The following is a 27,982-nucleotide window of genomic DNA, read 5'->3' on the forward strand; positions in this document are numbered from 1 at the left end:
TTTGCCCTTCCTCCTGCTGTCATCTACAGACTACAGAACAACCTGCTATATTCATCAAGGACCTTGGTACCTGGCTCACAAGCATCCTCCTCCCTTTCCTTCCTTCAAGTTTTGCCATCACCTGGGGGGATTTCAATGGCCATATCAACATCCTGGCTGTCTCCTGTACTCCATTTTGGCACCCCACTACTGTGGCCAAACCCTGGACCTTGTCATCACCTGAAACTACTCAAACTTCATTACTCCACTTTGAGATCATAATTCTCTCATTCAACTGTTTCAAAGATCTGGGTTCTGTGACTTCATTGGGACCTCCAGCCCATAACACTTTTACACTCTCCTATGCAGTTTAGGCGGGGAAGGCAATGGCACTCTACTCCAGTACTCTTGCCTGGAAAATCCCATGGACGGAGGAGCCTGGTAGGCTGCAGACCATGGGGTTGCTAAGAGTTGGGCACGACTGAGCGACTTCACTTTCACTTTCACTTTCATGCATTGGAGAAGGAAATGGCAACCCACTCCAGTGTTCTTGCCTGGAGAATCCCAGGGACGGGGGAGCCTGGTGGGCTGCCGTCTGTGGGGTCGCACAGAGTCGGACACGACTGAAGCGACTTAGCAGCAGCATGCAGTTTAGGGTCTATGGTCCACCACCTCAATCACTCTTTTACCAGAATCCTCAACTTCGTCCTTTGTCCTTCCATTTTATCCACCTGATTTAAATTCAAACTGAGATCAACTCAATTCATCTTTCTGCACCCACCAGTAGATGGACAAATATTGTTGGGGGAAAAATATATAGCACACAACCACACAGACTGCAGCTGCAATAAATTAATGGTCTCCAACCTCAACAGAAGGACTGATGCTGAAGCTGAAACTCCAATACTTTGGCCACCTGATGCAAAGAACTGACTCATTTGAAAAGACCCTGATGCTGGGAAAGATTGAAGGCAGGAGAAGGGGACGACAGAGGATGAGATGGCTGGATGGTATCACCGACATAATGGACATGAGTTTGAGTAAACTCTGGGAGTTGGTGATGGACAGGGAGGCCAGTCGTGCTGCAGTCCATGGGGTTGCAAAGAGTTGGACATGACTGAGCGAATGAAGCGAACCGAACCGAACGGAACTGAACCTCAACAGGGCTCATAACTGCCCAGAAATCTGTAGGCTAGCTCCGTCAACCTGCTTCCATTCTCCACGCAGCTATTTCAGTCTTCTTCTGCTCGTCTCAAATCTTGCACTCCATCTCCAACCTCTCTCTCCCTGGCTAATACCATGGTCCTACTACACAGAAAAAATAGAATCCATCAAACATGAATTTTCTCAACTTCCTGCTACCAAATCTACTAATGTACTAGTCTTACATGCTTCCTTTCTGTCACAAGGCAGATATCGCTCGAAGTGAATTTTGCCACCAATGTTTTGGATCCCCAAGCTTATTCTTTACCTGGGGGCACCACTCTCTGTTATTTCCTCTGCCCTCTAATCTTCTTCCTCTTTGCTGGATCCATACCGACAGCATTTCTCCCGTATGAATAAAAACCCATCTCTCCTTCTAGCTATCACCTTCTCTCTCTTCTAAAGAGCCAAACTTCTTGAAAGTAGAGTCTTCACTTCCTCACCTTCCCACTTACTTTTCAGCTCAATATAATTTGACCTCTGCTCCTGCAGTTTCACTGAAACTGCCTTTACAACCGCTTCTTTGTTTCTAAATTCAGTGGATCTTTTTAGATTTTATTTATCTTGATTAGTAATCAGCCTTTAACACTTTTCTCCTTGGTTACTGGAAAAGCATGTTCTACTACTGATTAATGAGGTACTGTAGACACTTCACCTCAATTACCTTTGCAGATTCATTCTCCTTTGCCAGAACCTCAAACACAGGTGCTTCTCAGGGTTCTGTCCTAGGCGCTCTCCTCTTCTTCTTTTAAAAATGTTTATTTCTTCAGCTGCCCGAAGAAATAAACTCTCACATGCTCAGTTGTGGCATGTGGGATCTTTAATTGCAGCATGAGAACTCTTCATCGTGGTATGTGGGATCTAGTTCCCTGACCAGGGACCAAACCCAGGTCCCCTGCACTGGGAGCATGGAGTCTTAGCCACTGGGCCATCAAGGAAGTCCCTTCTTCTCTTCTTTCTCTATACAGTCTCTCCCGGCAAGCTAAACAAATCAATCCAGTGTGTGGCTGCCATCTTTAAGACGCTACAGACTAAATATTTTAATTTCCAGTTTAGACTTATCTTGCAAACTCCAGTCAGGCATACTCAGCTGCCTCCTGGACACTTCCACTTGGATATCCCACTGGCACCTCAAACTCACCATGCCCAGAACTGACTCTTTCCTAACAACTCTCCTTTCTGTTTGCCCAAGGCAGGAAATTAGACATTCTTCACGTTTCCTACTTACCCCACATCCAACCAGTCACCAAGTCCAGTTCTAGTCCAGTTCTTTTAAACTCATAAGTCTAAGGAATCCATCCTTCTCTTCAATCCTGTTACCTCTCCATGCTTCAGGCCACCATAATCCTTTCACATGACTGAAACAACTTCCTAAACTGGTCTCCCTCCTTCTCCCAGTCTCGAATCCATTCTTTTCATTGATCTTTCTAAAACATTAATCTGACTGTTACTGTTTTGTTTAAACCTCTGCAGCCTCCCCATTGTCCTTAGGATAAAGTCTAAGCTCTGGTGCCCGGTGGCATAAAATGCATTGGAAATATTTTTCCATCAGTAAGATCTACCCATAAGCTCAGGGTTGAGTATGGCATCAAAGACCTTCCAGAGTCTGGGCCTACCTATTCCTCCAAGATTGCTCTCCCATTAGTATCTCCTCTGGCCAGAAGATGCTCATAGTTCCTGGCACCAACCCCTCACTTTTCTCTTTGAGCCATGCAAGGACTCATGTCTCCACAAATCTTTCAAAGCCTAGCTCAAAAGCCATCTGCACTGCCATAAGTTCCCCTTCTAATTCTGAGCTCGTAAATCCTTAGGGTCTACTCTTCTTGTAGTATTTATCCCTCCCATAGTATTAGAGCTGGTTCATGCACGGTTTCTCTCCCTCTCCTTTTAAGAATTATGGAAGTGAAGCGAAGTGAAAGTCGCTCAGTCGTGTCCGACTCTTTGCGACCCCATGGACTGTAGAGGGAATACTCCAGGCCAGAATATTGGAGTGGGTAGCCTTTCCCTTCTCCAGGAGACTTACGGAAGTCAGGGTCAAAACCAATCCTAACTAGAGTCCGCTTATGTAACAGATGGTAAGTAAATATTTTTCAAGTGCGTGGATAAATTTAAGAAAACTTTACTCCCTAACCTCTTATGTCGCGCACGAACAGGGCACTCTCTAAAGTCTTCTCCAGAAGACAGCACCTCCTTTGCATCCTACCCATCCCACCATTCAAAATAAGCCTCAACCAACTGGGTGGACCACGGGCTGGCACGCACCCCTGTGGCCGTTTTGTATGGTTTTCTACCTCCAGCCCTCGGAGCTGCGGTTGGTAGAGGTCGGTGGAAGTAGCTAGATGATGCAAGTCAAAGGGCACTGTTGTCCGTCCGGTAGGAAAAGACGCGGTTAAGAAAGGAAACCCTCCTGATCCCCAGAAAACGCAACTCTCCCACAGATCCCCTTACCTACACGGGAGGGTGGGGACTCTTCCTGACTGGCGCCTTAGCTGGCCAATACCTAATCCAGACCAAGCGAGTTAGCCAATGGCCGAGGGTCAGAGATAGAGCAGGACGGGGCATGGTTGCTAGGGCCTAGCAAGCAGGGTGCGGCGAGAGGCTCCGGGAGACACTCGGTGGTTGCTAGGGAGAGAGGTCACAGAGCGCGGCTCAGGGATTGGGTAGCGTCGAGGGAGGTGGGTGGTGCCCAGGGGAGGCTTGGGTGAGGTGCGGGCGCGCGAGCGGGAGTTCCGGCCGGAGGCCCAAGCTGAGGGCCGGCTCCTTCACCATGGCTTCAGCCCAGCTGGACTACACCATCGAGATCCCGGATCAGCCCTGCCGGAGTCAGGGTATGGAACGAGGGTTGGGTCCAGTCGTGGGTAGGTGACCTAAGGAGTCCGTGGGTTGCAAGCGCAGCTGTGGCCCCGCCCCTCTTGCGGCACCGCCCTCCCGCGGCCCATCTCCTCATAGGGTCCGGCAGGTCCTTAGACTTTGTCGGGTCCAGAGAGCCCCGCCCCTTAGTAAGCCTCGCCCCCAGGGCCCTTTCCCTGTCCGAGCCCCGCCCCTCCTCGGAGTCTCCACACGCCCCCCGCCCACCCCCACCCCCGACCAGGTTGGGGCCCTTTTTTCTGTCTCTTTAGTTCTCAGGTCCAAGCTTTCGCTTCTTTCCCAGTAACTGAAGGCTGCCGAGGACAGGGGACATCCTGATACCTTTGTTTGGAGTCGGGTTTCCCCTGCTATCCTTTCTTGGAGGTTGTGCTTAGGGGGTTCCACTCGTTATATTCCATCCACTGTTTTCCCCAGGGTCCATGGAGAAGCCCAGGACACAGAACCTTCACCCTTCCCTCCTCTGCACTCTCCTTGGCAGTATAGTTAGCAGAGCCGTCTCTGCTGTGAGTTAGAAGTCGGCTCAAATCCCCACTCCTCCCTTCAGTAGCTGCGTGACCGTTGGTAGGCTTCCAGCTCTTAACTTCGGTTTCCTCATCTGCACAGCTGGGGGTACCAACAGTAACCTCCCTCTGACGGTAGTTGGTTGCACAACTGAGATTGTTTGTGTAAAGGACCCAGCATAATGCTTGGCACTGAGTGAATTTCGTGATTAGCTTTATTTTCCTCCCTACAGTCATATTCGAGAAAGGAGTGTGGCAGGGCCACAGAATTAGTAGCCTGTGAGTCGGATTGGGGTTCCAGAGAATGGAAAGTTTGGCCTGGATTGGGAGTGAATTATGGTAGAGGAGCCTTGTCATACAGCTCAGCTCAAGCTGCAGGTCTTGCCTGTCTTACTCCACATCACCTTCACACCTCCAGTCTCACCACCAGCCACACCTCACCTCTTCTGCCACCCCAGCCATCTTCCCAGTGCAAAGCTTTGATCTTATCACTATTCTAGCTAGAACCCTACAGTGACTTTTTTGCCCTCAGGCTAAATCAAGTCCTGATTCCTTGGCATGGCATTCAAAGTCCTTCATCATTTAGCAGCCCCTGCTTACCTCTTTGTTCACTATGTCCTTTCACCGTTCACTTTTGAGTTTTGTGTTTCGGCTTCCCCAAGCTGCTTGTGATTCTGCACACCCTTCCTGTTTCTCTCTACTCCTGCTGTTTCTTCTGTCTGGAATGCCTTTTCCTCTGCTGCCCCACTCTGCCCGCTCCCATGTCTGGTTCATCGTTTAACGCTTCTCTCAGATGTTACTTCCTTCAAGAGAGCCTTCCCAGACCCCTTGCATAGCAGCTTGTGTTCCTTGGATGGGGTCTAAAAGGGGAGTGCAACCCCTAGGCTTTTGACAGAGCAGGTAGCCCCAGACCAGTTGTATTTCACTAGAGCCAGATCTGTGGCCAAGGGCTCTTGGGCTTATAGATGTAAAAATGCTTTTGAAAAGTCTTGGCATCAGCGGGAGATGAAGTCAATTAATATTATTACCCTTGGGGACTTCCCTGGTGGTCCAGTGGCTAAGACTGCAGGCTCCCAATGCAGGGGCAGGGTTCGGTCCCTGGTCAGGGAACTAGATCCCGAATGCCACAACTAAAGACCTGGCACTTGCTGCAACTAAGACCTGGCACAGCCAAATAGATAAAATATTTAAAAAAACTATTTAAAATAATTTTTTAAAAGATTATTGCCCTTGGAGCACCTTTAGTTGCAAAGGCCTGGAGCTGCCTTCTGTATGGCCAAGAGGGCAGAAGTTTGTTCCTCAGCCCCAGTGGGCAGCCTTTGTGTTTCAGTTCTACCTCTTGCTCTTCATTGGTTTTGGCAAGTTGTTGAACCTCTCTGAGCCTCAGATTCCCTGACTGTAAAGTGGAAGTGATAAGAGTGCCTACCTCACGGCACTGTGAGGGTTAATGAAGTAGTGACTGACTTGGAGCAGGTATGTGTGCTCCTGTGTGTGCAGCCTGGCACGTGCGCTCTCAGTACATTTCTTCCCCTGGTGGCTCTCCCCCTGCCTCAAGGGGCTGGGTCCTAGAATTGGAAGAAATCTCAGGGGGCCATTTTGTCCTGCATCCTTCTCCTGTCATGAGAGCTTGCTGTTAGCTCCAGACCCTTCCCCGACAGGATACTTCCTCCCACATATCCTGGCCTGTTGGAGGCAGCTGGATTGTTAGAAAGCTTCCCTTTCTTGAGCCACAGTAGGCCTTCCTGTCACTTCTGCTTTCAGGTCAGCATTTGCTGTGTCCTGACCGTGGGCTAGTTGCTGGTCTCCTCAGAAGTGACTCACACACAGACTCCCTGCAAGGACCTGTGCTTCTGGGAGGACAGGATTTAGAAGGAGGTGGTTTCACAATGATGTGGTAACTGCAGGGCTAGGAGGTCATGGTGGGTACAACACAGAGCAAGGTAGTCTGTCTTCCTCTCTTTTCAAGATGACTGCTTCATCTCTTTTCTCCAAGAGAAACACCCCCAGGGCCTTCAGCTGTTCCTCCTCTGGTGTGGTTCTAATAACCCTCTCCTTATGATTGCCTTCTGCACTGGCTTTAGTTCATCATGCCTTTCCCTCTCCAAGTGCATACCTCAGAGCCAAACTCGAGGCTATAGGACCCCTCAGAAGGAAGTGACGGCACTGTGACCCCCTACATCTCTTTGCTTCCTGTCTGTGGAGAGCTCCCTTCCCGGCTGATGTGGCTTCACAGAGCGACAGTCTTTGGGGGTCTGGAGATTGTCTCTCTTTTGCACTTACTGTTTAAAGGTGCAGAAGTGTGTAGGACGGTCATATTTGGTTTTGGAATTGCGTTTCCCCCATAACTGAGCTTTAGAGCCACAGAGCCTGGCGCTGCTGTGAGCGATAGAGAGGCGAGCAGCTGCTGCTGGCACGCACTTGGCGGGAAGGCAGCTACAGATCTGGGGCCCTTCATCACTCAGGGTCCTTCTGCTGGAATTCCCACCAGGCAGTTATTTGTGGCTGACTGGGCCTAACAAGGATCATCTGCCTGGTCCTTTGCCGAAGCTGATCCCTTGACCTGGCATTCCCCTCTTCCCACCCACTCTTCTTTGACCAGTGGTCCCCTCACCCTCCTAATGAGAGTTGGGTATTCTTCTCTCATTTCCTTGGGGAAGGTTCTGTCCTCAGGACCCCCAGTGCAGGGATCCCTGTCGTGTTGTTCGGAGGGTTTGGCTCACTGTTGCCAGAGCCTGGCAAGGAAGATGTGCCCGAAGAGCTGAAGGGAGACATTTGGCAGCACTCCGGCCCCGCCCGAGGTGCTCTGCCATCCAGGCCAGGCTTGCACTGCCCCTCCTCCCAGCCAGAGACTGGTCAGCCAAGTCCTGCCCCAGTGCCCCTAGGGCCCCTCTGCGGCTTGCGCAGGCACTTCTTAAAGGCATCCTGTTGCTCTCAGGTTCTGTAAACATTTTTACAAATAATTGATTTACAAAATTAATGGGGCTGGGACAAGGGGCTCACTCTTAGCCTTCCGGGGAGTTACAGAGAAGGCAAGCGATAGGTCTGCCGTGAGCCCAGGCTTCATTGTCAGTCTACCCTTGGGCTGAGCGCTGGCTGGGGTCGAAGAAATGAAGAGCTTGTCTTGACCCCCAGGAAGTTTCTCCCAGCGCCAGGGAAACAGTATGGGGTAGACCATAGTTTGGACCACCATGGTGGGCTGCAGGGGTCAGTGGCTTCCTGGAGAAGAGTGGCCCAAGCTGGACCTGCAGCTGTAGATAGGGAGCAGCAGAAGGCGCAGAGCTGGGGCACTGGGGGACTGAGCGGGGCCCAAAGGAGTGTAGCCTTGGCAGGAGGCCGGGGTGTGCTTTCAGGAGCAGGGGTGAGAGAAAACCTCAAGAGCTCTCACACTGAAGAGGCCTCATAGGCCCGGGTGCCGAGTTGAACTAGACTCTCTTCTTGTCTGTGTGAACCCCAGGGCTGCTTTTTTTTTTTTCTGAACAGAGGAGTTTTGTTCATTTTTTGAATCATGACCTCTTTTCTTTCATTCATTAATAGAAACCCTTCCTAATTTGTCTGCTTTATGCCAAGTGTCATGCTAGGCCCTGGATTTGAGCTCCAGACCTCAAGGACCCTTTGCCTGAGGTCTCTGTGGTTTCTGTTGGGCTTACACTGTTGACCATGCCCTGCTCACACGCCAGGTTCACCAAGAACCCCTCATATGATTTTATTACTCTAGAAGACAATGGCAAGCCACTCCAGTACTCTTGCCTAGAAAATCCCATGGATGGAGGATCCTGGTAGGCTGCAGTCCATGGGGTCACTAGGAGTCGGACACGACTGAGCGACTTCACTTTCACTTTTCACTTTCACGCAATGGAGAAGGAAATGGCAACCCACTCCAGTGTTCTTGCCTGGAGAATCCCAGGGATGGGGGAGCCTGGTGGGCTGCCGTCTCTGGGGTCGCACAGAGTCGGACACAACTGAAGCGACTTAGCAGCAGCATGACCACCTTGTGAGATCTGGAGTACTCTTATCCCATCTTACAGATGAGGAACAGGAGCTCAACGGGAGGTAAAGTGTCTTGCCCCAAGTCATCCCAGGTTCCAACCCAGGATCCTCACTCCAAAGCCTGTGTATGCATATTTCAGTTGCCATCAGGAAGTGCTGCCTGAATACAGTTCCATTTCTTGGAAACAGTTAAGGACAGGCACGAAGGAAGAGATGTCCATTAAAGTACTTTTATAACAGCAAAAGATTAGAAACAACATTGTGTCCAGTAATGGGAGCTTGGTCACCATAAATTACAAAATATCTATAGCTGCTCTGCAGCCACTAAAAAGAATGGTGTAGAAATATATAAACCGACAGGGAGAGATGTGCACAATACATTGCTAAATGGAAGAAAGCAGATTACAAAGCGGTATGATTCCAGTTGTATAAGATATTCATTTTCTACTTTTTCTACAGTGAGCATGCATTCCTCATGAAGTAATAACTTCAATTCATTGAACTCTTTCTTTGTGCTAGGGTAAAAATGCTAAGCCCTCAGTAGTCATTTTCTTGTTTAGTCTTATGTACTGTTATCCTCATTTCACAGTTAAGAAAATTAAAGCTTAGAGAACTAGCTCAAGGTCTGTTTCATGGTTATTAGTGGCAGAGACAGAGATTTGAACCCAGATAGGCTTTATACGGTCGGTACTCCTAGATACCATGCTACTCTTCTGTACTATTATTCCAAAAGGTTAAAAAAAAAAGTAAATTTAAAATGAACTAATTTGGATTAAATATAGGAACTCTAAGACTCTAGAAAGTATTTCTTGGGAGTAAAGGAAATTGAGGATCCTTTGATTCTTTGCATTTTAAGAAGAAAACATAGCTCTTTGTATTCTGAGTCCCGCTTGCTGATGAAAAGCACATATTGTTCCACAAATCCTTTTTCTTTGTCAGCCTTTTCCTTTGTCTTCCCCACATGCCCCTGGGGTATGCACAATCTAATTTATGCTCCAGTTTTATGACTTGAACTGTTGTACAATATAGTATGTATCTGTAATTCTGGTATTATCGGTGTCAGTGTCATTTGTTGAGAAAAGTCCAGAGGACAGAGAGCCCCTGAGATTAAATGTGGGGCACTTAAGAAGTGTCAGGCTTGAGGAGCCTTGCCAAGGAACTTCTGGGCATCCATGATCTCTTTGACTTCTTAACCACTATTGACTCTGCTGGATACCCCCCAACCTTTAAAAAAAATTTTTTTTTAACTCTCATTGCAAAAGTGATACCAATGGATTTTTAGACTGAATTTAAAAAATCATGAAAAAGAAATTGCCTCTAATCCCAGGAATAATTGCTATCAATATCTGATGCTTTTTTTCTGTGCATAAGTATGTGTAGGTGTGCATGCATGTATGTACATAGGATTCTGTTGTACATACTCTTTGCAACTTGCTTTTTTGCTTAATGTGTTATTATTCATTTTTAAAATAATAACAATATTGAGATATAATTCATATTCTGTAAAATTCACCCTTTTAAAATGTGTGATTCATTGGGTTTTAGGATGTTCACAGGATTGTACACCCAGCAGCACTATTTAATTTCAGAACATTTTCATCATCTGCAAAAGAAACCCTGAACCATTAGTAGTCTCTCCCCATTTCCCCCTTCCTCCAGCTCCTGGCAGCCACTCATCTGCTTTCTGCCCTATGGATCTGCCTATTCTGGACATTTCGTATAAATCATATAAATGGAATCATATAATGTATGGTCTTTGTGTCTGGTTTCTTTCACTTAACATATGTTTTCAAGGTTCACCCATGTTGTAGCAGTGCTTCATTCCTTTTTATCACCAAGTAGTATTCCATTGAAAAGATATACCACATTTTATTCACCTGTTACAGGTGATAGGTATGTGGATTGTATCTACTTTTTGGCTGTCATGAATATTGCTGCAATGAACACTCATGTACACATTTTTGTATGGACATATGTTTTCAGTTCTCTTGGGTCCTATACCTAGGAGTAGAAGTACTGGTTCATGTGGAAACTCCTTGCCTAATGTTTTTGAGGAGCTGCCAAACTGCTTTCTAAAGTGGATGTACCTTTTTGCATGCTCACCAGCAGTATATGAGGGTTCTGAATTCTCCTTATCCTCAACACTTGGTGTTATCTGACTTTTCGATTATGGCCATCCTAGTGGATCCAATATACTGTCTCACTGTGGTTTTAATTTTCATTTCCCTGATGACTGTGATGTTGGACATCTTTTCATGTTCTTACTGGCCATTTATGCATCTTCTTTGGAGAAACGTCTCTTCAAATCTTTTGCCTATTTTAAAGTTGAGTTATTTGTCTTTTCATTGTTGAATTGTGAGTGTTCTTATATATCCTGGATACAAACCCTTATCAGATATATGATTTGCAAATATTTTTTCCCATTCTGTCAGTTTCCTCAGCTTTTTGATGGTATCCGTTGATGTACAAAAATTTTCAATGCTGGTGGAGTCCTGGTTTGTCTGTTTTTTCTTGTATTCCTTTTCCTTTTAGTTATGTCTAAGAAACCATTCCTTAATCCAAGGTCACAAAGATTTACTTTTACATTTTCTGCTAAGAGTCTTATAGTTTTAGCTCTTATATTTATGTCTATGATCTGCTTAAGATATTCCTGAATATTTCTGTCTTAGATTAAGCATTTTTCTTTCATAGAAGTGGAATCACTAAGTCAAAGATTGCATGTTTTTGAGGCTTTTGCTACACATACCAGAATTGTTGTGATTCTCTTCTTCCTATCGTTTCCCTCCCCTTCCTACTTGTCTGCCACTGCCCTGGTTCAGGCCTTTACTGTCTATTGTTTTGCATGTTACAGTCATCTCTGACTTATTCCTAATTGGACCTATCAGCACAGTGGATAAGCACAGTGGCATGGTGGTGGTGGTGCTGTCTAGTGATTTAGGGGAGTGGAGAGAAGGGGTTGGAGAGGGCATCAAGGGGAACTTCTTGGATGTCAGCAGTGAGCTGACTCAGCAGGGGGCATTAGCAAAGCATGAACATGGATTATCAGCATCTGGGCTGGGGAGTGAGGACCGTGTGGGCAGTCCTGGAGGCAGGGGGCAATGTAGTGTGGTGGTTCAGAGGGGCATGCTGGCTCTGCCACTTCCTGGCTCTCTGTTTTTGGGGAGAGAGACTTCTTCTCTCTGTGTTTTAGTTTTCTCATCTGTAAAATGGGAATAGCAATAATAGTTAACTCCTAGGATGGTGGAGGGACCAAATGAGGCAACATGTGTTGAGGTTCTGACTTTGGTGGCCAGTCCGTGAGGAGGAGCAGGTGGAAGAGGTCAGTGCTGGATCTGTTGATGTACAGAGAAAACCAAATGTGCAGGTTTGGAGCTAAGTAGAAAGAGATTTGGTTAAGACTGGGGGCTTTTTTTTTTTAACCCAGGGGGCCAGCCGGGATAATGGTGATGACCACCTGGGTTTGGAATCTAGCTCCACTGCTTATTAGTTGTGTAACTTTGACCAATTATTTATTATCTTTGTGGCTTAGTTTTTCATCAGTAAAATGAGGACAAGAACAGTACCTTGTTCATAGGATTGTTGTGAAGATAAATGAGTTGATATACAAAGTACTTAGGGACTTCCTTGGTGGTCCAGTGGTTAAGACTCTGTGCTCCCAATGCAGGGGGCCAGGGTTTGATCCCTGGTCAGGGAACTAGATCCCACATATTGCAACTAAGACCCAGTACAGCCAAAGAAATAAATATATATATATATTTTTAAGTGCTTAGAATAGTGTCTGACACAATTCTCTTTTTGCTGTTATTGTTTTTCTTGGTGATGGGAAAAAGGGGAAGATAGGGGTGGAAGGAGATGCGAAATTCAGAGAAGTTTATGATGGTTTAGGACTGAGGTGGGTTTGAGTGCCTGTGCAGGGCTGTGGTCATCTTGGTTTAGAAATGGGAGATGGGGGCCAGTGCCTGAGTCTTCAGTGCCTGAGAGGCAGTGGTCAGAGGCTGGGAGATGTCAGCAGTGGGAAGGGGAGAGGGTGGTGACCAATGGGAGGAACATAAAAGGAGCAGGGGCTCTTACAGAGGGTGGAGGAATCACAGGATCCGGATGTGGCAATAAATAACAATAGCCATAGCAATTACTTTTATTACTCTGGAAAGGGCAATGGGTAACAAGAGAAATGCCAGCTCTTTCTCCTTGGATCCATCCTTCACTTTGCAGGCATGTGTTCATTCATTCAGCACGTTTCTGCTGAGTGCCTGGACGGGCCAGCTACAGTCCTGGGCGCCAGGAATGTGGCACTAAGTGTGACAAACCCGGTTCCTGCCTTCAGGGACCCTGCTGGCTGAGGGGTGACAGATGTTATTCAAATAATTGTGCAAGCCATTAATCAGTATAGATTGGATCTTGCCACTCCCCCAGTTCCAGAATCTATTCACTCTCCACTGCTCCGGATAAAATCCTGACTCGTAAGTATGGCCTGGGGGCCTTTCAGGATCAGGCCCCCCATTCCCACTCTTAGCAGCTCTCCTGCCCACTGTTGTTCCCTCATCCAGGCTTCTAGCCTCCCATGACTGTTTGCTGTGCTCCAGAGTGACTGTAACATCTCCATCACCTTCTGCCCCTGCTCATGCCCTCTTTCTACCTGGAATGCTCCTATGGTCCTTCAAGACCAGCACAGCAAACATGTCCCCATCACTCTCTCAGCCGTGGTCTCAGAGCACCTTGGACTTTTCTGGATGATAGCACTTCATGTCTAGAATCTGAATGGGTAGCGTGGCTCCAGTGGGAGGGGGTCATGACAAAGCTCCAAATTAGGAAGGGCATGGAGAAGGGGGTCCTGGAAGGAGACTGTGTTGGGGGAACGGGAGATGCCCGTGGGTAGGAGGGGCACCTTGTGATTCAGGAGAGGCGGCCTTGAGGCCCTGGCTGGAGTGGGGGCACGAATTCCCTCCTTTTAGGAACCTTACGAAAAGCTTGGGCTCCGGGAAGAGGCAGAGTATCCAGGGTGTCCGTATTCTGAGTTTCTTCGTGAGAGGCGTGTCTGGTGAAGTCATTCCTACCTGAGTTGGTGAATCCAAGGGTGCCAGGAAAATCTGAGGTGGAACAAAGTGGAGTTGTAGAGCCCAGCCATGGTGGGAGGGGCAGGTCAGAGAGCCAGTGGAAGTCTCTGAACTTCCCCTGTCTGGGAATGCACCACCCCTGCTGGTCAGGGCAGTCACCAGGGGATGTGACCTCCTTCAGCCTTCTCTCTATTTGAGATGAACCCCCTAACCCTTTGCTGATATTTTGGTGGTGGTACCTGGAGGGGAGCACCATAGGGAAGTGCTGGGGGAGGAGAGTCCATACTCAGACAGTTGCATGGAAGTTAGGGAGCCTCCCTGGGGCAGGTCTCAGAAATCCAGTGGCTGGACCTCAGATGGTCAAAGGTGGATCCAAATGGTAGCTGTTGATCACCACCCGTGAGGTGGCTGCAGCCTGAGCCTTATAGGTAGCTATCGCCAGTAAGGTTGGGCCTCTGCAGAGAAAGGCCAGTGCAGGCGAACCACTGCCCTGGCCAAGGACCAGGCCAAGAAAGTTGGAGACAGTATTTTGAGTGGCCTGACTTAGAGCTGTGGAACCATCCCTCTTATTGGAGGCCGAGGTCAGTGTCAGGGGAGCCTGGGAGGGCTGGCAGGGGTCAGCATGGGACTGAGGCACTGGCAGCTCCTGCTCCAGGCTGAATTGTAGCCCAGCCCTGGATCCCCATGGGCTTGGGCAGTTAATCTCCAAAGGCCAGAGTCGCCACCGCCGGAGAGCAGAAACACTGAACTTTTCAATCACATTAATTTCCACAGGAAATTGTTGTCTTCCTTTTGTCCAAAGGTTAGTGATTTATGTTTACCATCCTCTTAACTAGCCTTGAAATTTACTGTTGCCAGGTCACCACCAGCATCCATAAATCTCTGGGTGGCAGCTGAGCATAGCTAAGTGGCTTGATCCTTGGAAGAGTAAACCCTGGCCCTTTCAGGAGGGCAGATAACTGGCAACAGACAGTCCCTGAACAGAAGTCACCCCGAGGGGTATGAGTACTTCCTTGGTGGGAAAAATGAGAGGAGGCCTGACTGATATGGTTGCGGGGAGGCCTCCAGAAGCAGCCATGGAGGAGGCAGCTGGCTTGTGCCTCGGCATATTAGGGCACGAGATGTACTTGTGGTGGACGGGGCTGGCGGCCCAGAACACCTCCAGTGGGTTAGTTAGGATGGGGAGTCGGGACCGGCTTCCCAGCTCTGCACTTCCTGTGTTTCCTTAGGCAAGTAGCTTAACCACTCTGTGCCTCAGTTTCCTCTTCTGTAATAATATTCCCTGTAGTGTGCTGCCTGCTGCCTGCTGCCAAGTCGCTTCAGTCATGTCCGACTCTGTGCGACCCCATGGACTGCAGCCTACCAGGCTTCTCCATCCATGGGATTCTCCAGGCAAGAACACTGGAGTGGGTTGCCATTTCCTTCTCCCTGTAGTGTGCTATGAGGGTTAAATCTCAGGAAATACTGACTGTTATTCCTCTCTGTCAGGACAGGGTTTGGTTTGGTAGGGGCCCCCAGAGTCAGTCTGCCTCACTTCCCCACCTACACTGCCCTGTCGGTTTCTCTGACCCCCTTCTTCCATCTGTCTGTGGAATTAGAACAGGAGCTGGCCAACTTTTTTCTGTAAAGGGCTGTACCTTAGACCTTAGACTTTGTGAACTGTGTGGTCTCTGTTGCAGCTACTCATCTCTGCTGTTTCAGCTTGAAAGCAGCCATAGACATTATGTAAATGAATGAGCTGGGCTGTGTTCCAATAAAACTTTATTTGTGGACGTTTACATTTCATGATTTTCACACCACAAAATCTTTTGAGTTTTTTTTTCTAAAACTATTTTAGAATGTAAAAAGCACTTTTAATCTTTAGCTCAAAGGTCATATGAAAACAGATCATGGGTAGAATTCAGCCCATGGCTTGTATTAATATCTATGGTATGCTGATCCCGGGATTAGAAGGTGAAATTGCATGGAGTAAGTGTTTTTTTCATCTTTCTCACCTGGGCTGTGTCTCTGAAAGAAAAGAAAGGGGCCCTCAGGTGGCTTTTCCCAGTTACCCTGCAGTGCCATCTGAGAAGCCTGAAAGCCAGTTGAAGTGAAGGACAGAGGAAGGAGCCTCCCGGGCACCTGAGGCACAGGGGCTGGAAGGATGCCTACCTAGGCCTGGCCCCTGGCACTTCCCTGCTACCAGCTGTGGATGGGCCAGTCACCCCATCCCACACCCACACTTCACGGCTGACAGTCCTACCCTGCTTGTGTTTCAGAGAACAGCCCTGACCAAGGTGGGAAGGAGGCTGGGACTCGACTGCCTTTGGTGATTCTCTTGGGCTGGGGAGGCTGCTCCGACAAGAACCTGGCCAAGTACAGCGCCATCTATCACAAAAGGGTGAGTACTGCAGGCGTGTGGACTCCCAGTGCTCTGGGCCCCCTCTGGAGGGGCCCTCTCAGCCTTGGCTGCCCTCATCTCCAGGCTGCCGTGGAGGCTGACCACCAGTCAGGGGCCAGACAGGCCTGGGAATGGCACCAGGACTGGCCTGTGAGGAAGATGCTGGGCCATGGGGACTTGGGCAGGATTATCAGTCTTTGCAGCCAACTCCGTGGCCTGGTCTGTCCCCTCCAGCCCCCTGCCCTCCCCCTTTCTTCCTCCCCAAGCCCCACGGTGGCAGACCATCCCCACTGTGCTCCCGGCTGAGGCATCAGCCCAGACCTCAAGTCTTTCTGGGCTGGTGCTGCCTCTTTGGGCAGCAGGAGCCTGGGCCGGGTGTGCTGGGCATAGTGTGGACTCCTGGGGCCTCCTCCTTGTCTCACCAGGAGTTTCTGTCTTAGGGTTGAGCATGGCACCTTCATGTTTCCAGGGTAGAAGGGTCTTCTGGAGAAGAATTCAGGCCTGAGGTTTCCTTGCGTCATCTCAGGCCTCACGAGAGTTGGATATAGAGGTTACGGTGATTGGAGCGAGCCTTGGGAGGGCCTCTTATGCCTGAGTACCCCTTTCACAGCTTTGGCCACTGGCCTGGCCCTGCCCTCCTCACCCAGGCCTCCCAAGGGAGGGAGGCAGTACAGACCACTCCCCAGCCCACCCCCCGAGCTGGAAGCCCTGCACTGAGGAGGAGTGGCAATCACCTGGGAGAAGGGCCAGCTAGGGCCCCCTCCCCTCAGCCTCCCTCCACTGACCCAGGTCTGCGCTGTGCCCAGGAGTGTGGTGGCCCTGGAATAGGACGGGAGTTGGAGGCCTCCCCTCAGCCAGCAAGCTGGTGCCCTGGCATCGCCTTACTCCTTAAGTAGTTTCAGATGCTTCTGAATTCTACTCCCTGGGCGAGGCTCTTTGTCTGGCTTCTCCATTAGACTAAGATCCTTGAAGGCAGGCGGAGGCCAAGAAATAGGTGAGTATGGCCAGAACAGAGGACAAAAGGAAGGGCAAGTGTGAAGAGAAGAGGCTGGGAGGGTCCTCAGGGGATTTAGGCTGGGGTGTGATGTTAGACTTGTGCTTCTCAGAGTCCTTCCCTGCCCAGTGGAGAAAGGACTGGGGAGGCCAGGGCTGGAGGCTGCAAAGTGAGATTGTTACAGTGGCTGGAACCTTGAGGCTGGTGGTGCCGGTGGAGGGAAGTTGATGAATCAAGGGGCTTGTTAGGAGGCAGAGTGATCGGTGGATGAGAGACTGGGAGTGGGCACGGGCATAGGTGGGGTCCGGGGTAGTGCCAGGCTTCCCTGCAGCCGATCCCTGGTAGAGGTGGGTGTGTCCTTTGACACAGGGAGCACTAGAAGTGACGCCTTAGGCTCTGGGCTGGATGATATTCCCCCAGGGAGTGTGTAGAGAGCAAGGAGAAGAGGCCAGGATCTGAGGAGTAGGAAATGAAGAGGATCCACTGTGGGAAGGAGGAGAGGCCACAGGAAGAGAAATAAACTCAGGGGAGCATGATTGAATCCAGAGGAAGAGAGTCTTAGGGAAATGGGCTGGTGACGAGGGAGACAGGAAGGACATTCTTGGGGTGGAAGGCATGGGGAGGAAGTGATTGAGTGGAGAGAAAAAATGATCCCAGGGAAGGCAGAGGGGTTGAGGGGGCAGGGCTGCTTGTGGGGGTCACCTGGGAAAGGAAGGGGTGCTTTTACCTTCTGGTCAGAAGGATGAAATGGGGGTAGAGAAGAAATTTTTCCAACCCCAAACTCCTAATACTTCATTATTTGGGCATCTGCAGCTAAGGCGTGTGAGATAGAGAGGCTGTGTTTAGTCCCAGGAGTCGCGTGTGTGTGGTGGTGGTGGTGGTGTGGAGTGTGTTTGTATTCATTGGCGGTGTGTGTAGGTTGAAGGTGGGTGGAAAGACATTTCACACCCCCTGGGGAGTTGGAGCAGAGCGCTTGGTGAAGTTTTCCAGAGCTGTGGGGCCAGGTGGCACCTGTGACCCCTCGCTGCAGTCTTGGGAAGGGTGGTAAGGTCCGTTCACGTGATTGCAGCCAGCCAGAGGGGAGGAGGTCAGGGGGCTGTGGCAGGGTAACCTCAGCTGACTGTCTTTTTTTGGCTCTGGGTCATTCAGGTACTGCGCCCATAAAATTTTCTCCTTGTTATTACTCCTGCCACCACTAATGACTGCTCTTCTTAGCTGGAACTCTGTGCCAAGTGCTGTTTGGGGGCACTGGAGATACTTTTTTTTTTCTTCATTTAATTATACTGTAATCCCATGAGATGGATGTTGTCCCAGCTTACAGAAGGGAACACAGACTCAGAAAGATGAGTTAAATTGCTCTTCAGCTCTACTGTTTATAGATGCTGGTCCCAGGAACTGAGCCCAGAACTGTCTGACCCCAGGGCCTGCCTAACTCAGAGTCCCCTGACAAAGAGCCCTGTGTGTCTGGCACGCATTAATGGCAGAGGGTTAGGACTCAGGGTGGCTTTGGTCACCTTCTCTAACTGGCCTAGAAGGGGATCTGTGTGAGGACCTTGAGGTGTACTTTGACCCAGGCATTGAGGGATACAGAGGCCCAGAGATGTTTTAGCTATTTTAGAATTTGAGGAATAATGCGTTTACTGTACTTGGGATTTCAGGGAGAGCGAGGAGTGACCCCAGGCTTCAGAACCAGACAGGACCCTGCGAGATAGGTGGCAGTGGCCAGAGACTGAGGCCATGTGGGCCTAGCTCACGAGTGGCCTCTAGTGGTCAAGGCTGGGCCTGCAGGCTGTGTCTTGGGTGCTGGGTCTCCTGGGGGAACCTGCTTGTCCCTGGGAGGCAGGGACCGTGCAGAGCAGAGTGGCTGCAGCAGGGTGTCACCAGGCAGTGAGGCCTTGTGTGCCAGAGTTGATCAGATGAGGGTACAAGGTCGTGGGTGGGAGGGAGACAGCAGACCAGAGTGAGAAGGCTTCCTTCTGGTCAGCCCAGAGGTCTCCAAAGCAAGCTCTGGGCTCTAGGCCTCAAGGGCAGCATGAAGCAATTATTCGACAAATGGGCCTGGAGTGGCCCTTCCCCTCTGGGAGGCACCTGTGTCTAGGAGAGGTGAGCGTGCACCTAGGCTGCAGCAGGGCCTGGAGGACTTCCAAGCGTATGGGCTGTGGAAGTGAGAGCTGCTGGACCCCTCTGACCTTAGCTGGTCCCCACCTCTCCTCCCTACCCCATCCCCGAGGACCAACTGGGCCTCTCTCCTCTCCTCAGGGCTGCATCGTCATCCGATACACAGCCCCCTGGCACATGGTCTTCTTCTCCGAGACCCTGGGCATCCCTTCACTTCGTGTCTTGGCCCAGAAGCTGCTTGAGCTGCTCTTTGATTACGAGGTTGAGAAGGAGCCCCTGCTCTTCCACGTCTTCAGCAACGCTGGCGTCATGTTGTACCGATATGTGCTGGAGCTCCTGCAGACCCACCAGCGCTTCTGTCACCTGCGTGTGGTGGGCACCATCTTTGACAGCGGTCCCGGTGACAGCAACCTGCTGGGGGCTCTGCGGGCGCTGGCAGTCGTCCTAGAGCACCGTCCTGCCGCGCTGCGCCTGCTGCTCCTGGTGGCCTTCACCCTGGTGGCCTTCCTGTTCCACGTCCTGCTTGCGCCACTCACCGCCCTCTTCCACACGCACTTCTATGACAGGCTGCTCGATGCAGCCTCTCGCTGGCCCGAGCTCTACCTCTACTCCAGGGCTGACGAGGTGGTCCTGGCCCAGGACGTGGAGCGCATGGTGGAGGCACGCCTGGCACACCAGGTCCTGGTACGCTCCGTGGACTTCGTGTCGTCTGCACATGTCAGCCACCTCCGCGACTACCCTACTTACTACACCACCCTCTGCGTCAACTTCATGCACAGCTGTGTCCACTGCTCAGGCCCTTGCCCTCCCCACCTCACTTCTGCTCCAGAAATAAATGCCTGACTCTTCCCCACAACCTACGTCCATGGGTGGGGTCCTCTACTGGTACAGCTCCCTGCAGCTCTCGGGGTCTTTGTGGTCCTCCAGGTAGAGAATTCCCATGGGCCTCTGTCCTGGGGGACCATGTCGGTCTGTTGACCCCAGGATCCTGGGGGCAGTAGTGCCTGTGCAGGTCTCTGCACGAGCCTTGCAGCGCTTGTGTTTGCTAAGTGCAGCAGTCAGGCTGCTGATTCCTGTGGCATTTAGACTGTGAAGGGTTAATAAAGCTGGGGGTGGGGTGAGGCTGAGCCCCAACATTGATCTTTGATTCCTTGAATGGAAGGTGAGCTTTGCAGGGAGGTGTCAGAAGGTAGGGGAAGGCTGGGGCAGGGGCTGTGATCTGTGCTCCCAGGACCTGGAAGGGCAGGCAAAGCCCCCCCCAAGCCCAGAGCACCATCCCCTAGGATCCCACTTGGCAGTTCACTCAGGCTTCTCATTGCCAGGGAGTCTGAGGTGGAAGCCATATGGGGGAGCTGACAGGTGGGGGGCTCTGTCCAGGATCTACTACACTTTGCCAGGAAGCCACTGGACCCAGGGATGTTGCAAGATGTGTGTGGAGTGGGCAGATGGTGTGAGGAGCAGGAAGATAGCAGCACCAGATGGGAGCTGGGACAAGCTGAGTCAGGAGTCCTGAAGACCAGAACCATTGGCCTTCATCTCCTTGAGGGAGACCCACTTGGATCCTCTGTAGACAGGAGCAGTGGCTTCAGCCTTAGAATTCTGTATCATCTATCATCCTATAAGTCACTGCTGCACAATACTGGCACATAGTAGGCATTCAATAAATATGTGTTGATAGATTGAGCTTACTGTGGTGATCCCTTCCCAGGTGGCGCTGGTAGTAAAGAACCCGCCTGCCAGAGCAGGAGACATGAGGCGCAGGTTTCATCCCTGGGTCGGGAAGATCCCCTAGAGGAGGGCATGGCAACCCACTTTAGTATTCTTGCCTGGAGAATCCCATGGACAGAGGAGCCGGGCGGGCTACAGTCCATAGGGTCACAAAGAGTCAGACACAACTGAAGTGACTTAGCACACTGTGGTGATCAAGGGACTTGGGGGGCAGGGATGGGCTTTGAAAGTTTGAGTCACTGAAGGAGATGGCTGGAAGAGCTCTGGGTGGGAGCTGACCCTTGATAGTCTTGGGGCTGATGCACCTTCTGTCTCTAGAGCTCAGCTCTCCCTGCATGGCCTCAACCCTCTGGGATGGCCCCTCAACTGCTGCAGCCCGTTCCTACTCTGTGTGGCTGCATTCCTAGCCATGGCCAACAGGTGGCAGTGCTGCCTGTGCCATGAGATGGAACTCAAGGATCCCACAGCAGGGCAGGTTTCATGCCCTCACTCTGGGTTAATGTCTTCTATTAGAGAGCAGTTGGCCCCCGGGGGTGAAAGTAACCAGCCATCAAGGACCTACTGAGTCCAAGGCAGGGAGAGGGGAGAGTAGAGATCCGATAGGAGCCAGCCTGATGGGAACTGGGCGTTGTCCACTTCTCTTCTAAACCCTCAACCATCACTGGAGCTGCTCTGCTCAGGCCACATATTTTCCTAGGCTTGGGCCCCAGGATCCTTGCTTTCAGAATATTTGGTGCCATCAAGCTGGGCCTGGAGCTGTGAAGGGCCTTCACGGGACTCCAACCAGGGTGATTTGTCATCTGGGTGCAGAGGTGGACAGGAACTGGCAACTGGACCTGATTCTGTCGTATTCACTACGCATCCCAGAGGAGATGGGTGTGTCTAAGATTTGGGAGGCGGGGTCTGGTGTGTGTGAGAACATGTGAAGGAAAGGCGTCTGGAGTCATGAAGATACTCTGGGGTGTTGAATTTTAGCAGAATCTTCTGTTAAAACAAGCTTTCTGTGGTAGCCAAGACCTCCTCTGCAGCTCTGAGCACCTGCCCAAGTACCCAGAGAGTTGCTCACTCCCTGGTACCGGTCAGCCGTGGGTATCACCGCTTGACCAAGCTCCGTCTCAAGTGGTGGCTGCCCAGCCTCAGTTCCCTGATTTGAGGGTCCACCTTGGATAAAGGGGGTTCTTATTGTTCATTTATCTGCACAGTAGCTATAGCAGGTAGTGGTCACTAGGATGGAGAGCAGACGCCGCCACAGGGGACTAAGATGGTGACTGTGGTCCCTGGATCACTTCAAAGAACTAGAAAGAGAGGTTTGGGGATTATGTTTTCACTTGAGCTTACAGCCTGTTCCAGCCCTAGACCAGGGGATAGAGCTTGCATCCCCTCGGCACCCCCAAGCTCTGACCTCTCCTGTGATTAATGAGCTGACGATTCTGCATCGATAAGGAATTAACCTGGAGCCCCTACCCATCAATAGTCAGGAGTCCAGGTCCTGGCCCCACCCCCCCACCCGACAAGAGCTCCAGGGCCCCTGAGCAGACTAACCCCACACTGCTTTACAAAGCCTTAGCCAAGTCCTTTTCCCCACATGGCTGCCAGGAATTAACCCCTTAACTGCCTCTGTTCCTACCACCCCATCGTCTTCCCCTCCCTGTATACATACACAGAAACAGCAGCTGTTTATACTGGTTTAATCCATGTCAAATGTAGTTTACAAAGGGAAAGGACAAGTACCTTTGTATAGAATATACAGACACAGCATCACACCATGGGGCCCACAGAAGGGCAGGGGAGACCACACTTTTCCCGGGAAGAGCAGCTCTAATCCCAGGAAAGGTTCTCTGCGGAAGGCTGGGGAGCCAGAAGCACACCTGTCCAGCCCAGTCTCAGCCCCTGCTTCAGCTCGGTTCCCACGCCTGTGCCTCCCCCCTCCCCCAACTCCTTACCAAGAGCCCCAGGAGCTAAGACTAAGGAGAGGATCACGTCCCTTCGGGCACATGCCCCACGTCTGGGAGAAGAAATATACACCACTGAACAGCGAGCACATGGGAGAGGGAAGGGACCGGGGAGGGGTGAGGCAGGCACCCGAGGCGGATGGGCCGAGCCCCCAGCCAGCCCTCAAGGAGGTGCTGCCTCCAGGCCTTCTTAACAAAAAGAAAATCATACAACCAGAGGGAAGGGGAAAGGGCAGAGGGCGGGGAGCTGTCCCATTTATACACAACATTGTAAACATACACAGTCTATATTACATGTGCTTCAGTCTGGTGTTTGCATGTCTGTCCGTCTGGGGGCTGGATCTCAGGAGCCTTGCTTGACAATACTCCCCCCACCCCCACCTCCCTGCCCCACCCTGGGAACAGAACTCAGAACAGGTATGGTCCCCAGTCTTGGTGGGAGCCAGCAGGCAGGGCCTGGGCCTCAGCCTCCATTCTGGCTCCAGAGTCCTCTGTGTGCGTGTGTGCGTGTTCGTGTGTGTGCATGTATGTACATGGGGAACCTGTGTGCAAGTATGTACAAGGGGGCGTCTCGTCGCAGGCGGGGCAGGCGGGGCGCTTGAGGCAAGGCCTGCTTGGGGTGGCCGGCTCACAAGTAGATTCTCCGCAGGTCTCCGGGCGCTGTGATGGTGTTGCACTGGGGGCAGAGCTTCTTGGCGCCCTGCGGGGAGAAGGGGGCGGGGGCGGGCCCTCTGGTTAAACCCCGGCCACATATTTGATCGTGTGCACCCGGGCCTGCAGCCCTGTCTCCCTGCACCCGTGTGTGCCGGGACTTTGGACTGGTCCTGTCTGCGAGGGCTGGGGAGGCCTGGGCAGCCTCTGTGAGCAGGCAGGCACGCTCCTGTGTTGGGGGGATGCCAGGATCAAACCGCCTGGCTAGGCCCGCAGCGGGAGCCCCGATAATGAGAACAAGGCTGGGTCCAGCTGTGGCTGCCGCGGCCCTAACGAGATTACACGCGGCCTTTGATCAGGACACAGAGCCCACGTCCGGGCCTTTTATTGCTGTCTCCGGGCGACATTTTAATGGCTGCTCCTGAGCGAAGAACAGGGGCAGGAGCAGAAGGAGCTTAGTAATGGGAGGGGGAGGGGCTGAGGCCCTGGTCCTGCTTACCCACACCCAGCCTCCTCCTGACTGGGGATCTCACTGCTATGTGTAACATGGGGCCCTCCAGGGTGGGGGCTGGGGAAGGGAGCAGAGAGACCCCATGGCTGGGGAGAACTGGATAAACCTGGTGTGGGGGAGGGGAGAGGCTCATGAGCTGGGGGATGAATATCCTGGATTCAGGCTGTGGTCTGTGCTTCTGCTCCGCCTGCTCCTTGCTCTTCCAACCCCCCAGGCAGGCTCAAGCATAAGCATGGACATCTGGGCAGTAACCCAAAAGGCTACCCACTCCCAACCCCCAGACCACTTCACCAGGGTCCGCAGCCAGCACTCCTCACAGTGCACATGCCAACACTGGATGGACGTCAGGGGCATCGAGTATGAGTCCTAGGGAGAAGATGGGCAGAGAAGGGAGGGGTCACTCTGAGGCGTCCCACCCTCTGAAGGGCCCAGCTCACGGGGCAGAGACCCTCTCCAACCCCCAGGGAGCACTGAGGCCCAAGCAGGGACACGTGAGGTTCCCTTCCTCTCACCATGCAGATGAGGCATTTGTAACGGTCCCCACGAGATAGCTGCCGTTCAAGTTCCCTGACCCGAGCTTTCAGGGCCTCAAACGTAGTCACAGCTGAATCTTCGGTGATTCTGTAAGGAGGATGGCACAGTTGCGCAGGCAGCAGGCTGGCATCTCTAATATGAACCTCCAGCCCACACCTTCCTTGGATTCCAGAACCACATGTACCCATGTCTCTTAGACCTCCCTGCTCCCTGATCCCACTCACATCCTAGATCCATAAACTCCACATTCCAGACCCGCGCCCCTCACCCGCCTTGCTCCTGCACCTCCATCCTGGTGAATTTCTAAACCAGACACCTGGGAACCATTCTCGAAACTCCTCGTTCCCAGTCACCCCTGACATCCAGCTCCTTGCATCTTTGGAATCCACTCCTTTCCACGCTGCCACCCCTAGTTGAGTCAAGCTCATGACTGTGCGTTACACCAACCTGGATGGCCCCTCTGCCTCCAGTCCCCATCCTTCTGGTACCTCCGATTCTGCAAGACCGACCACTTCTACTGACATTTCCAACATTTCAGCGTCCACCTCAGAGTAAAGCTCTAGCAAACTCCTACAAGCTTACGAGGGCCTCCTTGGCCTGCCCCCACCAGCCATGCCTCAGCGCCCTGCCACGTGCCTTGCGTTCTATCCACGTCCAATGCCAGAGTTCTTCCACATGCCCCACCATTTTTCACTCCATTGGCTTCTCAAGTACTTTCTGCTGCTTCTGGGTCACCCCACCTCCTAACTCTCTAGTTCCATCTCATCATTCAGGCCTAGTTCCCACCTTCTCCCAGAAACCTTTTCCAAGCCTCGGCCAGTACCATTGGTGGGGCTCCCCATTTTGTGCTCTTCCAGCCCCTGTGCTGGACTTCACTACAGCAGCACGACTGCAAATGCCTGTCTCCTCTGCCAGACTCGCTCCCTGAGGGCGAGATGATCACTCCACCGATGCTGACTCTGGACACCAGCCCCACTCCAGGCAGGGGAGTGTAAGTAAACACCTGCTGAAGAAACAACTGGTCTAGGGAGACTGAGAGATGGGGATCTGAGGAGGCCCACATAATCTAGGTCCCTGGGCTGGAGGCCTAGCCTACATCAACGGCTCCTAGCTGTTTCTTCCTCGGCATGTCAGATGTCCTGGTGGTCCTCACCTGTTGTCCAATCTCTGCACAAGCCCTGCAACTTCCTGAACTCTCGGAGCTACAATACTGAACAGGGAACCGCTCAGACAATTCTAAGGAGTGATCTTTCCCACCACTCCTAAAACAAGTCAACAGAACCCAGAGGCGCTCAGAGTGGGAGGAATGTTTCCTGGAGGAGTAGAAAAGATGGTACTGGAGATGAGCTTCAGGGAATAACGACATAATACAAATAAAAGAGCTAAAATTTATTAAACACTTACTAAATGCCAGGAATTTTACTGAGAGATTAAAAATTATTATCTTATTTACACCTCACAAAAACTCCATGGGGAGATCCTAACGCTCCCATTTTATATATGAAGGAACACTGGGAAAGACTAAAGCAAAAGGAGAAGGGGGAGGCAGAGACTGTTAAGATAGCATCACTGACTCAACGGACATGGTCTGGAAGACAGTACAGGACAGAGGAGTCTGGCATGCTCGAGTCCATGGGGTGCAGAGTCGGACACAACTCAACAAAGACAACAAAAGCACAGAAACCTAAGTAGACTACCCAAGGTTCACGCAGAGTAGGGGAGATGGGATTCAAACCCTGGCAGACTGATTCTGGAATCAACCAGTAACAGTGTGAACAGCTGTTACTCTACACTGGCTACAACCAGGAGATAGGCCTCCAGGCTGAGAAAACAGTGGGAACCAAGGCCAAGGGCCCCTGGCCCCATCTGCCTGGAAGGCTCACTTGTGGACAAGCAGAAGGTTGCTACACGGAACCCAGTGCCCAAGACAACCCCAGATGCCACAATCAGAAAGGAAGTTTATCTTACACTCGATTTACAGGAAGTAGTTGAGGATATTGGAGGAGGGCTGTAAAGGGTAAGAGCTAAGGTTTAGAAGGTGTATTCAGTCAGCTGAGGTAGAAATCACAAGGGCGGTGTGTGTGCTAGGGCCATCTCCTAGGGGGTGGTCTGTCTTGCCAGCCTGGGGGGGCAGTGGGGCCAGAAAGCCTGAAAGCTTCCAGGCAGTCTGTCCCTGCTCGGCATAGGTGTAACAGGGGGCATGTGGAGGATGGTGGGATACACTTAATGGGCAGCAGCAAACTCGAATCTCTGACCGTTCTCTCTTAAAGGGGCACCAGCAGGTCTCCCTGATGGCTGTGTCCCTATATCAGACATGCTCCAGATCCATCACTCCAGCAGTCCATGGCTCTCTCTGCCTTGCCTCTCTCCAAGCAACCTGAGGAAGGCTCTGACTACAACTGCTTCTGGCACTGGTGGGTTTCTTGGGAGCATCCCTTCAGCTTTCCAGCTCTGGAAAGCCTTTACCACACTCTCCTTCTTCACACGCACTTGCACAGCTGAGTCCTCCCCCTGGCATTTTGCCCAATGCTGTATGTGCCACCCCCATCTGGATTGCTGATATGTTCCTGGCAAGGAGACAAGGATGGGTAGCTGTGCTTCTTTCCTCTCCAAGGACCAGGCTGATCCCGTGTGGTAACTTCAATGATTGGGAAACCAAGGCCTGGAACTGGGGGCAGCCTACCCCAGAGTAGAAAACTAACTTGAAAACCCTAAACCAGAGAATGAGCTGGAGCTGGGAAGGCAAAAGCCATGAGTCCAGAAGAGCCATTTCCCACTCCCATCTCCAAGGCCACTCCATCCCCATGGTGGATCTGCTCAGCACATAAATGGCCTTTACTCTTTGCTCTAGTGAAACACCCAATCCTCCAGGCCCCCGATCCAGGGAGGTTGTGAGCTATTCCAGAGCCCCTTGAAGGCATGGGGTGGAGAATTTCTTGAAAGAAGCCATGCAGTCTGTGTTTCTCCTTCCCCTGGATGTGAAAAAGATCCAGGACGGGAACCCATAACATATCTGGGAAAGAGAGACATCATGGGGACTGAAGGGCCAGACCCGTCAGAGATCTCTGCACATGACTGAGCCCGCCCCCAACTCATCCCCGAGGGCTCCGCCCACTGGTGCTCGTGCTCACACAGGTGGGACAGAAAGCCCAGCTCCCCCAGCCCTCAGTGGGGTAGGACCACTGGATGGCCACTGGCTCTGGCCCCCACCTCCCCCTCCGGCGCCATCCCTGATTAATGATCTTGTCTTTCTGATTTATGAGCAGCCCCTCCAGATGAGGGTGGGCGCCCCTTACAGCCCCGCCTGCCCCGCTCAGCTGGAGTAGGAGAGAATTATTAAATAAACATCCATACGTCATTCCTCTCCCCCCAAGCTGGTTGCACCGAACCCGTGCGGCCCGCTCCGGCGCTGACACGGAGCAGCTGCGGTGATTCATGGGCAGCCGGGCCCTGCGCCGCGGCCCATACATCATGCCAGCAGCACTCGCGGCCCTGGCCGAGATAAACTGATCAACCACAACAG

At 51.6% G+C, this 27,982-nt stretch overlaps 3 protein-coding genes across 6 annotated transcripts in view; 1 reads left to right on the forward strand and 2 right to left on the reverse strand.

Moving 5' to 3' along the window:
* ARMH1 (armadillo like helical domain containing 1) overlaps window positions 1–2,536 on the reverse strand; it is a 60,719-nt gene extending 58,183 nt beyond the window's left edge. The window contains exon 1 of the mRNA XM_055586979.1: window positions 2,411–2,536. The gene's annotated coding sequence lies outside the window, so the exon portion shown is untranslated. The remainder of the gene's footprint in view (window positions 1–2,410) is intronic.
* A 1,263-nt stretch (window positions 2,537–3,799) lies between these two features.
* TMEM53 (transmembrane protein 53) lies at window positions 3,800–19,943 on the forward strand. The gene is made up of 3 exons (XM_055586089.1): window positions 3,800–4,010; window positions 15,850–15,971; window positions 19,225–19,943. The coding sequence occupies exons 1-3, from the start codon at window positions 3,950–3,952 to the stop codon at window positions 19,924–19,926; spliced, it is 885 nt and encodes a 294-aa protein (XP_055442064.1). The 5' UTR covers window positions 3,800–3,949; the 3' UTR covers window positions 19,927–19,943.
* Window positions 19,944–22,483: 2,540 nt separating this feature from the next.
* The window catches only part of RNF220 (ring finger protein 220), a 267,983-nt gene continuing 262,484 nt past the window's right edge, over window positions 22,484–27,982 (reverse strand). For 3 of the 4 annotated variants that reach the window (XM_055586085.1, XM_055586086.1, XM_055586088.1), the window contains 3 exons: window positions 24,438–24,546; window positions 24,217–24,291; window positions 22,484–23,463 (listed from right to left, as the gene is read on the reverse strand). In XM_055586085.1, the coding sequence (XP_055442060.1) occupies window positions 23,392–23,463; window positions 24,217–24,291; window positions 24,438–24,546 (256 nt within the window). In that variant the 3' untranslated portion in view covers window positions 22,484–23,391. Of the gene's footprint in view, window positions 23,464–24,216; window positions 24,292–24,437; window positions 24,547–25,833; window positions 27,473–27,982 lie in introns of those variants that run through there. The other variant, XM_055586087.1, reaches the window with a different exon arrangement.

This window comes from Bubalus kerabau, chromosome 6 (assembly GCF_029407905.1).
Source record: "Bubalus kerabau isolate K-KA32 ecotype Philippines breed swamp buffalo chromosome 6, PCC_UOA_SB_1v2, whole genome shotgun sequence".
NCBI lineage: Eukaryota > Metazoa > Chordata > Mammalia > Artiodactyla > Bovidae > Bubalus > Bubalus kerabau.